The sequence below is a fragment of the Myodes glareolus genome, chromosome 5 (assembly GCF_982192425.1).
Source record: "Myodes glareolus chromosome 5, mMyoGla1.1, whole genome shotgun sequence".
Taxonomy (NCBI): Eukaryota; Metazoa; Chordata; class Mammalia; order Rodentia; family Cricetidae; genus Myodes; species Myodes glareolus.
Window position 1 is genome coordinate 7,537,108 of NC_142030.1, and position 16,891 is coordinate 7,553,998.

The window sequence follows — 16,891 nt, forward strand, 5'->3', positions numbered from 1 at the left end:
GCCTATTACTCTAGCTTCAAGGGATCTAAAGCCCTCTTTGACCTCTTTGGATACCCAAACACATGCGTGCGTGTATACATGCACATGTACATACCCTGCCACACACACACACACACACACACACACTGCTCTAAAAACAACAGTAACAAGGAAGATGTCAAGAGACAAGCATTTACCCCAATTCCCATCATTAACAGCAATACTGAGGCCATTTCATGGGGTGAGCTCAATAATGTCTTTCCAGGCACCGAGAAGTCAGAAGAAAGCAGCCCCAACTACAGCAATTGAAAAGAAGAAAGTCTTTAACGTCAGTGATTGGTAGCCAGTGTCCCTGTGGGACCTGGTTTTTCTATTGTCATTTTCTCTAAGGTGGCCATTCGCAGATCTTGCAGTGCAGAAGGCTCTTTGTACATGAAGCTGTTGCAGGCATTGTGGGCGGACTGACTGGCCTTCTCATGACAGCGTCCCTTACACCCGAGGAATCCCTGCTCTGCTATAACTACACCTCTTTCCCCCGCGTCTCTCCTTAACTGATTCTCTTTCCCTCGTGCCTTCTCATCATCTCCTCTCCCACTTCAGGAACAGTGAAGAGCAGATGGATCGGGTGCCCCCACCAGGGCCAGTTCGTTGTATTTGCCACCTCAGGAACCTAATGCCCACGCTTTTCACGCTAAGTCCAGCCTGACCATACTGGAGGGGTTTTCTTGCTTCCCTGGGTCTCCAGGATCCTGGACATTTCTGATGACTTCACCAGGCACAGAGATGATTCACTGGTCTACCCTGTCTTTCCCTGCTGGAGCCTACCAGCCCTAACTATGCCCTGGGAAACTACATTACAAGATAATGATGTATTTTAACATTCAAAACAATGTCTGCGCCCGGAAACAACTCAAATGTCCATCAATAAATGAATGGAAAAACAAATCAGGAGGGACTATCCTTCCACTTGAAGAAGATTCTATACCATGACAAATGCAAAACCTGGGAGATACATGTAGTAAACTAAAGCAGAGAGAGAGAGAATGGCAAATACTATCTTGGTGTAGTGACCTGAAGCACCTAGAGTGCCCATCACAGAGACAGGAAGTAGCATAGGGCATCCTTCATCACAGACAGGAAGTAGCATGGTACACGTTTCATTACAGATACAGACAGGAAGTAGCAAGGTACATGTTTCATCACAGATATAGACAGGAAGTATGGTACATGTTTCATCACAGAGACAGACAAGAAGTAGCATGGTACATGCTTCATCACAGACAGGAAGGAGCATGGCACATGCCAAGGACTAGAGAGAAATGGATAGGTGTTGCTTCATATTTTAATTGAGATAACACCAGTCTACAAATGTGTGTTCATGTCCTCCCTACACAATATGAATGAATTCAATGCCGCAGAACTCTATAGTTTTTGTCTATAAAGTAAAACACTGGGATGGGATGATGGTTAGTTGGTGAGAACACTCAAAAATAATGGTGGGATGGTGACATGCTTATGGTCCAAGTACTGGAGAGGTGGAGTCGAAAGGATCCTTGGGGCTCACTGGCCAGTGAGCTTAATCTAATAGGCAGGCTATAGGCAAATGTCTCCCAAACAAAGCAGACGGTATTTCTGAATGATACCTAAGACTGTCCTCTGGCTTTCCTTCTTTCTAAATACTCATTGGTCACTTACTCTGCATCACGGAGAGTTCTATGAGCTAGGACATACTAGAACTCGTGATCTAGAAGGGACAGGGAATAGATCAAAAGTAACAGGACATCCCATAAAATGGAGGGCTATTAAATTGCTTCATAAAAGAATAGTGGGAGGGGTATGCCATCATGGGGGTGGGGGTGGCGGACACAGAGCATAGAAGAAAAACTTCTGAAGCTGACATGCTGGCTTCGAATAGGAGTGAGGTCAAAACTAAAGAGTTCGTAGATGAACATTCCAAACAATGAGAACAACAGTGAATGGAAAGGCAGAGGTACCAGAGGTGGCTTGGCTCAATGGAAGCTTCACAGAGCCAAGGGGCATGCATCCACCTAAAGAGGGACACAATAGATCATGGCGGGGGGGGGGGGGGGGGCTGAGAAATGACATTAAGCCTATTAGACTATTTTCCATAAAAGCTGAATGAGAACATTGGCCTCGATCCGCCATCTCCCTTCCTCTTCACCGATGGATTCAATTATAAAGATGCTAAGTCTGGGAGCCCTGTCCAAGCACAGCCGCCTTGCCAGCAATGTCATCACCGGGTGTCCTCACCCTCCCAGAACACCAGCAACACCCCTTCTCATGCACACCACATCTTCCTGACCTCATCTGCATCAGTAGCTACTACACGGCTCACGGGGGACCCCCCATAGCCCCTTGCCACCACCCCCACTTCTGAAAGACTCTGCCAAGTGCATTATGTAATGTCCCTTTCTGACTCACGTCCCCTCCGAGGACCATTTCTCTGACTCACTGCTCCCTGTTCACACGCATCCTTTTCTCCTCTCACCTCTCCTCTCTTCGGATCTGTTTCCCTGTAGACAGCCTTGACTATTCGTCTTTCCCACTTCATTCTGTCTCCCTCCAACTCGGCTCTTCGCCATAGCAGGGAATGCACTTAGCCATCCCCGGGGCGTTTGTCACCTGTCCTTCTGAGCTTGCACGGGAATCACTCTCTGCTCCAGTCTCTACCTGCGACTATCAGAGACAAACTTTACATCCTGGCTCCCTGGCCTGCGTGTTCCCTCTGTCCCCACGTTCTCTATACACCAGTCTCTGTCGACAGAAGGACTCAGTAGGCAGACTTTGTTAGGGCAATGAAGAGTTTCACCGTGGTAAAAAAGTAAGGATCACTTCACTTACCAAGAAAGGTAAAACAGACTTCTTGCCACTCTTGGGAATTATAAGCTGGCTAGCAACGTGCAAGGGGAAAACGCAACAAGCTGAGCTGTCTCTGGCTAGGAATTAAACCACACTTAAGTTCACCTCAGCATCTTCTTGAAAAATCTGGACAGGAAGAGCTGCAGGAAGGAGACATGTATGGCAAGCCTTGAAGGGTAGCTGAGGTTTTAGAAAGCCTGAAAAGGGGCTGGCGGGGAACTGGAAGCCAAAGATGATAGAAAACAACAAACCGGGAGTGAATAAGGTCACACCCAAGGTCTAATCAAAAGAACGGGATGGGTTAATGCAGCACAGACTCTCCTTGTCAAATCATCGCTGATTGGAGGAGATATGGAGACTCCACATGACTTCTGTGGGGACAACTGAATCATGAAGGAATGGGATTCTGGTCAGGGCTGGCATTGAGGATGGACAACTAAAAAGGCCAAGGACCAAGTTTCCTTGGAAGGAACATGTTATCGTCAGTCCTAAGCAACTAGAGTAAGGCAGTGGGATTGTTTTTATTATATTGCTTAATTTATTGTACACTATTAGGGAGTACAGTGTGACAACTTTTGTGTTGTCATTTGTGTAAACATTTGCGTAACATTTACTTTAGCTTTTTTACCTGCTGTTGAGATAAAATATCCTGAGAAACGTAACTTAAGGGAGAAAGGGCTTACTCCAACTCATGACTCTCAAAGGCACACTCCAACCTTAAGGTGGTGGGAGCATGAAGCAGCTGATTAGATGATGTCATAATCAGGAAGCAGAGAGGGATGGATGCCTGGGGCTCTCATACAGATCAGGATCTCAGCCAGGGAATGGAGCTACCCACAGAAAGCGGGTCTTTCCACCTAAATGCATCAACATAAACTCCAACAGACACAGACAGGTCTAGAGGTCATGCTGTGGCATGGTTTTAGACTCTGCACAGTTAAACAATCAACACTAACTATTACAGAGGGGTAAAGATCAAGTTGGGGTGATTGGCACTTACAGTTCCCGATCATTACCTCAGCTGTGAGAACTTCTCTTCTGGGGGGCTGGACGTGTGATCATCCCAATTCTCAAATGAAAACCCTGCTCCCTTTGCCTCCTCCCTAATCCTTTTGAACCGGGAGCGTCTTATCCTCAGCAATGCCACACCCTCCCAGATGTTCCCCAAAAAAACTGGAAACATCACTGAGGCCCTGACAACTCAACACAGACATTTTTACACTATAAAATTCTCATCTGCAACTAGTCTACAAGCCATGACAATCAAGGACCCTGTTGAAACAAAACACACAAAAGACTGTAAACTCACATTATTCCTTTTCTTTTTGTCCAGGAAAAGTCCAATCTAAAAACAAACAAACAAACAAAAAACAAAACAAAATAAAAGGAAATGAGATCATAAACACCCCCTAACATGAAACCATTTTTGACTACTATCCTACAATAAAAATACAGACAAACAAAACTAAAGGGCAAACATAAAACAAGAAGACATTTACATAACACATTAAATTTAATTATTTATTTGCCTGGGATTTTTTTTTTTGTATGTGTGACATTATGCCTGCCACAGCACATGAATGGGTATCAGAGGACAACTTTCAGTAGTCAGTTCTCTGCTTTTACAATGTGGGTCCCAGCGTTCAAACTCGGGCCATCTGACTTGGCATCAAATGCCTTTACCCAGCGAACCACCTGGTCACTCCTTAGCATATCATTTGTAAAAGGAGTTAAGATTCTTAGTGTATAAGAATGCTTTGAAAATTAAGAAAAAATGATAACTAGTTTAATATAAACAATGTTGGCCAGGCAATACCAACATGTGAATTCATAAAATGGCATTAAACAAGTAAAACTGGTGATAGATATTCAGCTTAATTTACAAAGTTTAAGATGCAAACACAAACAGCTGAAGACCCTCCTCCAAACAACACACCTGCAAAGGGAGACTGAAAGGATGGCTTCCTAGAAATGTTGATGCAAGTGAAATCTATACAATTTCCTAAGGTTCATTGACAATTTTTTATAGAAGTGAAAATACAGACTCATCTTTGCTCAGAAATCCTGCTTTGGATAATAGTGCCCCCACCTACAAAGTGATTCCATTTATAGGAAAATAAACTGCAGAATATCCATCTTTCAGAAACTCTTTCAGCCAAACTCTTCCTATTTCCCTGTCTACAGCCCTTCTCCTTCTTGCCCCAGGCCATTTTTTCTTACTGGTTTCATATTTATTTCCGATGCCTGGCTCCCTCAAACTATCTTTTGTTAGCTCTGTCTCTGGGACGTCTCCCATGCTCTGCCAATGGCTTTCTCTAACCAGGATGCACTCTTCATTTAGCTACATGCCAGGACATTTCACCACAGAGACTCCTCATCATGCCTATTTCCACACAACCGAGTGTCTCTTGCACATGTACTGTGCCTCTGACACACGTGTGTCTCTTCTCGCTGGTGGCCTGAACTCAGTCCGCCTGCCTTCTTCCAGGACAACAGTGCTATATTGGTCCTTTACTGGCCAAGCCCTTCAGTGTCTATGGAGAAGTTCACTCAGTCAGCACTTCAGTGATGAATTTCAATAGCTTCACCACTGATGTCTTCTGTATCATCATTCTTCCCAACTCCAGTTAGAGTGCATCTGATTGGCTGAGGGATGAACTGGGGAAAACTGTGAGGGGACATGGTGTATATTTGAGACAGATTGATATGGCATCTCTAGTATTGGCCACACCCCTTAGGTTAAAGAAGCAACTATTTCATTCTCCACAAGGCAGCGCAATGCATGCCTTCTGTGTGCCAAGCACGTCTACTTGTTAATGAAGCATTTCTGAATAGAAAAGTCAAAGCTCTATCGACTAACTTAGTAACTAGTTTACAATGTTGATTTCTTGTCCAAGAAGTTAGAGTGAACCAGGATGCTCGAAGGTAAGCAGTGCGTTACCTTCCGCTCAACACAGAGCGGTTCCATGTTCATGTGTTCCGTATTCTCACACCTCCATATCAGCTCTTCCACCGCCGGCAATTAACAACCGCATGACTTAATGCAATGATGGCTCAGCATGATGAACACACACACACACAGCATTCATACACCATACATGACACACCCATCACACACAGACAACATATCTACTATATACCTTCACACACACACACACACACACAGCAATCATACACCATATATAACAGTCCCATCATACAAGACAACACATCTACTATATACCTTCACACACACACACACACACACACAGAATTCATACACCATATATAACATACCTGTCACACACAGACAACAATCTACTATATCCCTTCACACACACACACACACACACATACACACACACAGAATTCATACACCATATATAATACACCTGTCACACGCAGACAACACATCTACTATATCCCTTCACACACACAGCATTCATATACCATATATAACAGACCCATCACACACAGACAACACATCTACAATATATCTTCACACACACATACACACACAGAGCCCACAGGTTTAGGACTCAGCCCCCCAGCAATGAGTTGCACTTTACACACCACCCCAAAGTTGTTGACTACCCAGAACTTTTGTCCGACTACAAGTGAGAGCCTTGTTCGAAGTCCTTCTCTGACCCTGGTAATATGCTACTAGAGAAGTTCACAGCACCTGGGAAGCACTTTCCCTGTGTGCTAACTTATAAAATGATGTTACAGAGGCTACATAGGAAATAGCAAATCATTGTGAATACATGCAATGGGCACAGAACTTCGTACTCTGGTCCCCTGGCCTCCTAGGGCCTCCATGTGCTTTCTGGTTTTTTTTTTTCTGGTTTTTGTTTGGTTGGTTGATTAGTTTTTGGTTTTTTGAGACAGGATTTCTCTGTAGCTTTGGGGTCTGTCCTAGAACTAGCTCTTGTAGACCAGGCTGGTCTCGAACTCAGAGAGAGATCCTCTTGCCTCTGCCTCCCGAGTGCTGGGATTAAAGGAGTGCGCCAACACCACCCTAGCTCCATGTGCCTTCTGAACCTCACGTTTCAGAGCTTTTGGTGGCATCTTCACTGAGGAGCTCTGGCAGGTCATTGGCTTGACCTCCAGCTCCTTTCTCACTCCTCAAAGAGGAAAGTGGAGCTGAAAGCCTCAAGCTCTGTCCACGGCTTTGTCTTTCTGGAGAGCTGCTCTCATTCAGGAGCATATGGGTGCAATCAGTTCAGTAAGAGGAGTTCTTATACAGTGGGAAATTCCAAAGTATTAGAAGCCTCATCAAGAATAGGTGCTGATCCCAAACACGATTCTCACTATACATCACAATTCCTGTAACTTATATGAACAGCTGGATTAAGGCATTGCCAGAGAGATACGAACAGGCTGATGGGCCAGGGCACCATTCCTTAGAAAGGAAGTGTTGTAGGACCTGCTCACTGAATTCTCACACCCAAGGGCATTGCCATCAGGACAATAAAGAAGTTGATCATTTCATTAATGTGAGAGTAAGCATTTGAACATCCCTGCTGGCACATACTCAGAAGCTTCGAGAATGCACAGCATAGAGCATGCATATACACACACACACATACACACGCACGCACACACACATATGATATCTATATAAATATATATGCTGCCAAATTCTATTCCTACTACAAACATTTTGCATTTCTAAGTGTTTTTGGTTACAAACTGAGATCTAATTTATCATAATTTTTTCTCATGAAATTTGAGAGGGAAGAAATGGTAGATTTGCCTAATAAGGGCTAATGAGTGGATTCTATTGTCCCTGGAAATTTCGGCTCACACTAACCGCACCAGGCTAAGCACCAGGGGCAAAAGCCTGTAACACACACCAGGAGCAGGATCGCCACCCAGCATCATTTCTGAAATCAGAGGAAGGACGTCAAATCGTCATCGCTGGAATCCATTTGTATTCCCAGGGCACATATCCAGTGTGTCAGAAATTCACAGAGAAGCTTTCTCAAGGGTTCCTGAAACATCCACGCGGGAGATAAGCCACATTCGCAGGCTCCAGTGCACTAGGAGTGGGCCTTCCCCTTTTAATTGGCACTTAGGCATGCCTTCAGAAAGAAGTGGCATTTTCACCACATTCTATTTGGTAAAGCATACCTCACATCTTGTCCCTGAAGAGCCAACATCAAGCCTTCTGCTAATTTCCAACCATAAGTAAAGGACATTGATGAAGTCACTAAATACGGAAACAATAAAAACGGCCAGGAAGGGCAGGAAAAAAAAAGATTGCCAAGATATATTCTGACCCAGCTTGCAACAAAAAGGTATTAAAATACCAATGATACAAAAATAGACGAGCAATTATTCTTACGAGCTGGGGAGGGGAGAGGAGCCATTCCCAGACTTCATAAGCTGGGTGCCTTGAAGGTCTCATTGATTACTTGATCAGTTGGTTGGTGAATGATTAGTCCTCGGAAGGTCGGAATTAGTGACTGAAGCTCTGCCTCCTCTGAATAAAATGTGTAGTTTCCCCTCTCCCACCCTGGTGACAGATGATATCTGTTTCCTCCCGTGAGTCTTGAATTTAAGAGCCACTGAAGCTCAGCAACACTATATTCTGGCTCAAATGAGCTGAAAATTGCATTCAATTTGAATTTCAAAACTGGAGGGGAGGAAGGGAGGGAAAAAAACCCTTCGTACCCATCAACTATCCATACTTTTCCTACTTCCTCCTGCTTAGGCACAGTTCTGCCAGGCTGGGGACCCGGAGCCCAGGACATGCTGCAGGACAAAGAGCATTGCTGGATTCCTGCCCAGTCTGAGTTTAAAAATAAACTTTTAATAGACAGGATCAAAGCAAACCTCACTTTTACGTACATGCATAATGCAGAATGCAGCCCTCCAAACGAATAGATTTATTTCTCTTTCCCAAACCCAAACTGGCCTGCCTTCCTCCCGCCCCCCACTTTTTACTCTGATGTAGTCTGCCAATGATAGGGGTGATGGTGCTTTCTCTGGAAAACTTCATGAAAGTAAATTATTTCCTAAATTTAATTCCCAGGCTGATGAGATGGCTCCACGGGGAAAAGGACAGCTGCCCAAGCATGAAGACTTGAGTTTGCGTAACCAGCACAAATGTAAAACATCAGGTGCCTGAAAACTCAGTCATGGGGGCATGGAGACAGGAGGATGCCCTGCACTGACAAATAAAGATGGTGAAAAGAGACTGAAGAAGATGCCAACATTCACCTATGGCCTCTCCATAGGCAGCAAACATGGAGAATCCATCTGTACACACACACACACACACACACACACACACACACACACACACACACCCTATTCATTCCTATGCAGCTCACTTACAACCTCATTCCATGATTTCTACCCCTTTACCTGCCTCGCATTAAAGGAGATGTGTTGTCTGAAAGTCCGGAGAGGAACCAGCAATGTTTTTCAAATCAAGGTCTTATTTGAAAATCTCTAAGAGAACTGTTATTTAAAGCAATCTTGTGATAAATACTTTATAAAAGCCAGCCTACTTTTTATGTGCAAATAATTGGCCCTTTTTGCAGGAGCACAACAAATGTGAATTTGAAGAACACTCACATTTTCTGAAACAAAACCTTTCAGACAAGTAGATTTAGGTGCAAACAATATTTGAACTAAAAAGGATACTACTACGAGCAATATTTCATACCCCAGACTCATAGGGGTATGAAGGGTTTGGGGCCAAAACTCCTCTTTAGGGATTTGACTGAGACAACAAAGCAAAGGCCACCTTGATTCCTATCTACCCCTAAAAACTGAAATTTTCCCATCCTGAAACACTGTCAGATTGTGAAAAAAAAAAAAACCTCAGATCCCATGGGAATGAAATTTCACTCTTGAAAGTGCCATTTTCCCACTGGAGCCAAAACCTGTTGCTTGTGTGTTCAGAGGCCTGCCATGCTCCGAAGGACTCAGGAGCAAGCACCACAGAGAGAACGGAGGCAGAACCGGCATGCATTTCTGGACAAACACTCCTGAGTCTGCCATACTGCACATGCTCAGTAGACCCTCAGCAGCAGGCATGGCATCGTCCCTCCTACCTGGAGGAGGCAGTACCTACTGCATCCTCTGCCTGGGCTCCACCTATGTGCCAGACCTGGAAGGAAGCATGGTCCTTCCCCCACCCCCTCAAGCCTCCAGTGACAGCCATCTCTGTGTAGTTCATAGGTCAAGTGAAATTACTGCACTCAGAACACCAGCAGAGGAATGGGTGGTAACCTATAGTTCTCAATGGAGACCTACAGTTTTCCTTCAAAAAAACGAAGTGAAATAAACTCAACATTTATCCATAGAAATAACAGAGCATTCAGGAGATAATGAGTTTGTAATTCAGTTTGCAGAAGCTGCAATCAGAGAGTTTTGCCTATCATGAGCACAGAACCAGGGCACAGAAAAGTAATATTTTATACTCTGTCCTTGCCAACATGCAGAACTCAGAAACAGGCTGACCCGACAAACACATTTCACTGGTTGGCTAACTAATCTCAGGGCAACAAGGACAGAGCCTGAGCAAGGAGCCTCATGATCCCTGCCACCCCCGTGACATCTTCATGTCAAGACATCAGGACATGCAACAAAATGAAGCCCTGGAGAGCATTAAAAATGCTGCTTTGGGGTCAGACATAGCAACGCATGCCTGTAATGCCAGCACTTTGCAGGCGGAAACAGGAAAGATCTCTGTGAGTTTGAAGCCAGCCTGATCTACATAGGGAATTCCTAGCCAGGCAAGGTTACATAGTGAGACAAGGCTACACTGTGAAACCCTGCCCATTTAAAAAAAAATACTGCTTCTCCATTTTAAAAGACTAAACATGAAAAATATCAGCTCTTTTGTTGACTGTGTCATTGGTTATAAACAAAACTCTCGCGACCACAACACAACGTGATAGACAAAGATATTGATGAGCTGCTTGACCCTCGCATGTGTATCAACAGGCATGATGTCACACGGATCTTAAGAGAACATTAGCATCTCCCAGTCTCGTGGGGTAAGGACCTTACCTTTCAAACTGCAGCAGTGTTAGCGTGGGGTGCTTTCCTTACATCTTCATCATCTGAGGTTGTTTCATTGATGAACCAGCAGATAGCTCTATTTGTGTGATACAAGCAAGGAGTCAACCCAAAAGACAAAAAAGAAAAGGGAAAAGTGAGGTCATTTTCTTGGCCACTGCATTTAATAAAATCCTCTAGGCAATAGAGTTGAGCACACATTAATAGCTATGAGAGGATTCTGAGCCTTTAGCGAGTCTTTGATTTCCCTATATCTACATTCAGGGCTATATTAACACTCCAACCAAGGGATAGTCTTCAATTTTATTTTAGGCTTTCTTTCTTTTCAGCGTTCCTGAATTTATTAATCTTCCATTCCTCTCTTGTTTTTAGTGAATGTACCAATCAGAGTTTCAGGGGAGTTCCCACTATAACACCATATGTAGCTTTTGGAAGAAAAATCACAACACAAAAATGTTCTTTCAAGGTTGATGGACTCACTTGACATCAGTCTGAAGACCACATGGATTTCTCCCTCCACACGTGAGGGTTTTGTTTCTTATTTGGGAATGGATGGAAAGGCATGCATTTGCAAAGTAACTTCTCAAAGGGCTGCAACCAAAAGTGAACAAAAGTTGCTACTGGCAGCGTGTCCATCGAAAGAAGGTCTTGGGTCAAATCTCATAAATGACTTGAAGTTTTCCAATTTTGAAATGCAAAGGAGACCAATACATAGGACGTGATACTTCCCATTATCACCATTACATAGAAAAGCTGTTCCGAGCAACAGTGATATAGACTTATACCTCATGGAAGGAACATGGGAAAGCCCACAACCAACAGGTAGTTGGATGCTCCTAATAACTGGTTGGATGACTGGCCTAGTACAGTGACTTACGTAAAAGAGGTGAAACAATTAAGTAGCCAGGTGGCACCAGGTCATTTTCCATGACACTCTCTGGGGGCGTAAATTTGCTAGATGCGGACCTTGGGAGGGAGCATTTCAAGATGTCTGCATTGCCTTCAGAAAGCTACTAAGTCTCCTCACTGGGACAGTTCAGGTCCATAGTCTTCCACCCACCCCATCCTGATAACCACTGCATCCTTCTTGGCAAGGATGGAGTTAAAATTACAATGTATGACAAATGACCAAGAATGAAGCTCCAAGGCTACAAAAATATGCAGATGGAAACATAGTTTATTTGCTTTGATAAATATTGGTGTACTGGAAAACAAAGGCATCATTTTGAAGACAATATTTGGGTAGAATGGGAGCCAAAGATCCTCTAGGACCAGGGAAGAGGGATGGAAGGGTCCAGTGTAGGTTGGAATTTGACAGGGAATAGGGTCAAGAAAGGAGGCTACTTGACAGAGAAAACACAAAGGTGAAAACCTAACCCTATTTGTTTGGCAGGACTGCGTGCACAGGAGGCCTGCTGAAAAGCTGTAATTTGTGGGAATGTAGAGGAACATTAGGAAAGATCCCACCCAAATGGCACTGCAGAGTTAGAAGCCTGGGGAAGCTGATTTGGATTTGTGTCTTTAGAAAAATTGAGGAACAGAGGGAACGTGGTGCAGGTGTTCATCTGAGCAGTCATGACCACGGTGACCAAGGCTGCGACCAAGAGGACTGCAGTGTTCAAGGTACCACTGAAAATGTGTTACTCAGGCCGGTGAGATGGCTCACGGGTAAAGACACTTGTCAGACAAGCATGGTGACCAGAATGTATGCAAAGGCAGAAGGAGAGAACAACTGGACAAAACTGTCTCATGCACACACACATCACCCCATCTCTCTCCAGCTCTCTGTCTCTCTCTGCATGTGTCTCTCTCCTCCAGCTCTCTGTCTCACTCCCTCTGTCTCTCTATCTTTCACACATACTCACACACATAATAATAATGATAATAGAAACAAGATTTTAATTATTTAGGTAAAATGCACTTCTTGTCTAGAACAGGGACTCTTGATAGAGAGGAAGAAGAGGGTATACAGGACAACAAAGGGCAAGGGGGCATTGAATATGATCCAGGAACATTATATACATGCATACAAACATCATTGTGCTGAAATAAATTTTAGGATGCTGAAAATAAGAAATGTATTATTTGTCAAACCCCATATCTGAGACTGATAAAAATTCAAAACATTTATAACCATGGCTGTGGGAACCAGTTCTTGGATTCCATGTACCCAAGGTCCCAGGGTGAGAGAAGATGATGGATAGAAAAACATGTGGATTTAATTTCTATTCCTTCTATGATGGCTACTTAATAAAATGCAGTCCAATTCCCCCCTCCCCATAAATCCTGGTTTTATGGATGATAATTAACCAAGATGGACAATTTCTTGGTTAAAAAATATATTGAAGAACAGTGAAACCAAAAAGACCTGCTAAAAACCTTCTGAACTTCAGTGACACAGGCTAGCAGGCAACTCAATGAGTCAAGTGCGTGCCTAACATACAAGAAGTGCTAGGTTCCGTTCTCAGTGCTACATAAGCTGGGCATGGCGGGACATGGCTGTAATTCCAGTACTCAAAAGGTGGAGGCAAGATGACCAGAAGTTCAAGGTTATCCTCAGCTACATAACAAATTCCAAGGCAAGCACGAGCTACATGCTACCTAATGCCTCAAAAAGGACAAGAAAAAGTGAGTGACAGAATCAGTGAGGGAGAAGACTTCTCTGGGTAACCTAGACCACACACGACGCTTCACCTCACCTAGCTTCATGAATCTCAAGCAAACAGAAAATACAGACAGAAACACACCGTTTTATAAACTGGAAATTGTTTACATTTAGTTAACTCCTGAGGACGGATGTATGAGCCGACGACAAAGAAGTCATTCCAGGATCCAGCACTAGCAGATGCGTGGCTTGGATGCGCATTGTATGGGGAAGATCCTTCACCATATAGAGAGCAACACTCCACTCTGGTTGTGATGTGTGAGGCTTAAGGGGCCAGCATCACGACTGCCTCCCTAGTTCACAGAATATTTTTACATCCTGTCTGAATGTAAACTGCCACAAAGCCACTGACCCTGGGGCAATGGGATTTCTTGTCCCATCTCCACATTTACCCTAAACTATCCCTTTCAGAAGCCTCTGCAATTTACAGACACTTCCTCTGAGAGGGAAATGCCTCTTCACCTCCAGAGGGCAAAAGCTGGTACTAAGTCCCTACCTAGTCTGTACTGAGGATGGACTTACCAAGAAAGAGAGAAATTATTGGGTACATCATAGTCCTGATCTCATAGTACCATAGTCAAAAAAAACCACACCTCTCCTTAGGGAAACCCTGTTAAATCTATCTCACTACACCACGTAGCCTTGGAACTGACTTCCACTCAGGTACCAGAGTTTGAGCAGAACATTCTTGCCATCAGTTCTCATACTGCCAAGACCAGCGAGCAGACAGCACAAGCCAAGGGGCTTTAGAAGAAAATGAGCGTGTTCCCCTGTTCCCTCTGCATGTAAACCGAACACAGGGGGAGACAGAAGAGATCAGCAGTAGCGCCTCGGCGTCCTGCACATCATGTTTGTTCATGCTGATCTGAACAGATTTAACTACTAGAGGATTTGAAAGGGGTAGTTCTATAAAGGCCATCAGAAGAGGCAATAGGAACAAATGCAGGATATATACAGGAACTACTGTTCGCTAGAAAAGAAGATAGCAAAAAGGGTTTCAGTGTCTCCCAGGAAACATCCTCATAAGGGAAAAACAGAATAGTCTGGAATAGAATGGTCAGAAACTAAGCTAGTTAGAAAGTGGGTGATAAGCTATCTATTTAGATACATCTTTTTCCCATGATGGATAAAACAGAAAACTTCCCTAAGTGTAAGTGAGCTCAAATTCAGCATTCTGGAATCAGTTGTCTCATTATCTGCCCCCTCCCCATTTCTACAACATAGGCAAGTGACTTTGGTACATTTTCTAATAGAGAAAGCTTTATGGTTAATGAAGACAGATTATTTTCAAAGTATGTGATTTTTTTTTCAGTAACTCAGCCAAAATTCTCGTCTAACACTTTGATAAACATTCCTCTTCTACTTTATCTCTGACTTGTAGGAAATCAGCAAGGAATAAGGAAAATATGTAGGGAGAAAAGAAAACTTAGTAAATGACTAAGAAAAATGATGAGAAGGAACAGGATACAAAATTTACCTTCTATTCCAACAGATTAGGACACTTCGAGCACCCTAAGTGAAATAAAGTATGACTTCTCGTGTCCTAGAAAGTAGAAAGCCACTGCTGACTATCAGAGGCCTGTGTGTTTGTGTTTATCTGTGTGTGAGAGAGACACAGGGACAAAGAGAGAGAGTGAGGGCAGGAGGGAGAGAGCAGACAGAGAGAGAGAGAGAGAGAGAGAGAGAGAGAGAGAGAAACCCCTAGTTTCTCTAGTCTTAGAGAAACTCCTTTACAAACAATGGAAATAAGGCCCTGGAAGGCAATCTGGCTTACACAGGGCGGCCTAAAAGCCAACATGGCTTTTCCAAGCCTTGGACAACCACAAGAGGTACCCACAGGGAGGTAAGATGGAAATCCTTTCTCACTCTTTGGGGAAACACAGATCACTTCATTTTCTTGGAACCTTCTAAAACTTGCTAGAAATGGGCAAGGTTACTGTTGGCCCAGTTTTCAGGTTAGTATGATCCTTCAGGGTGGTGTGATCCTTTTTCAGGGTCTCGTGATCCTTCCTTCAGGGTGGTATGATTCTTCAGGGTGCTGTGATTCTCTAGGGTGCTGTGATTCCCCAGGGTCATGTGATCCTTCAGGGTCATGTGAGCCTTCAGGGTCATGTGATCCATGTGAAAACCATACTTTAGAGTCTTAGAGACAATTTTAAGGCCAATTTACCTTCCTTTTACATTCACAACCAGCCATCTCTGGTGCTGAAGATGACATAACATTGCTGCTAATTATTTCTGCTGATTAATTAAGGCTTCTTTATTACTTCCACGTACAGCAAACTGCTCTCTGTAATTTTTAACAAAGCAGAATGATGTGAATCCAAGGAGAGACGCCAAGTACCAGGCAATGCCCCAAGCCTTGTGGTAGGCAGCATTCTCAGCTTCATCGGGAGGTAAAAAGGGGGTGGGGAGTGCGGTTTTATTAAACAAACACTAAGAGCAGAGAGTGCTAAGGAGGGAGTGTGGGGAGGAAGGAGGCCTCTGCTCAATTGGTACCTATTTTCAGAATTTCCTTGAAGCTGGCTTGGATTGAGAAGCATCAATTATTTAAAAGGTGTAACATGATGCTTCCTTTGTTGAAGCAAATCTCCAAGCAGACCCCGAGAGAAAATAAAAAATGAATTAGGAAGAATTTATTAGTGTGCTTGAAGAAAACAAAGATTTAGCTGTTGGGAGTGACTTCTAGAGATAGTTCGGCTTCCACCTCCCAAATCCACAGACCTTTTCTTTCTGCCATTCCTTGCCTATTTATTTTCTACAGTAGATCACACAGAGAGGGGGCATGAATCATTCCCTAAACTTCTTCTTTCTTAGCAGACTCTGGCATGATGTATGGTCTTCATTTAAATTACAAATACACTAATCTCCACCGCTGTTTACCAAGTAGCATTTTAAATGAAAGATACAAGAAATTGCATCATTCACACTTAAAAAATGACTTCAGACTACCAACCTAAAGAAGGTAAAAAAATAAAAAATAAAAGAATAGGAAGAAGAAGAAGAAGAAGAAAGAAAGAAACAGCCAGTGTCTGCGTCGGCTATGACTGCTAGATTTCAGCCTGGTGGATAAAATTCAATTAGTTGACCTTATATTAGGACCCTGATTTTGATACTTGGTCTGAACAAGAACCACTGTGTAAAGCTCTAACTCTGATTCTTTTTTTTTCTTTTTTTGCAGGGAAGCAGGGGTTAGGGAAATTGAACAAACTGGCCTGAGGGAAGTTAGTCCCGAGAGCTTGTTCTCTACCAACAAGAAAAAATCCAGAGACACCCCCCCCTCCCCGGGACAGTTCCTTATGGGTTACTTAACTAGATGGCATCATTCTCCTATAGAGCACCGCCTAGGTC

At 43.6% G+C, this 16,891-nt stretch overlaps 1 protein-coding gene across 16 annotated transcripts in view; it reads right to left on the bottom strand.

Annotated features, from left to right (window-relative positions):
* Esrrg (estrogen related receptor gamma) overlaps window positions 1-16,891 on the bottom strand; it is a 613,673-nt gene that overhangs the window by 409,954 nt on the left and 186,828 nt on the right. For 9 of the 16 annotated variants that reach the window (XM_085687553.2, XM_085687555.2, XM_085687556.2 and 6 more), the window contains one exon: window positions 10,867-10,954. Coding sequence is in view for 7 of the 16 variants with exons in the window: in XM_085687546.2 (XP_085543672.1) it covers window positions 4,169-4,170 (2 nt within the window). In the remaining 9 variants the exon portion in view is untranslated. Of the gene's footprint in view, window positions 1-4,168; window positions 4,205-10,866; window positions 10,955-16,891 lie in introns of all 16 variants that reach the window. The other 7 variants (XM_085687546.2, XM_085687547.2, XM_087906040.1 and 4 more) reach the window with 1 other exon arrangement.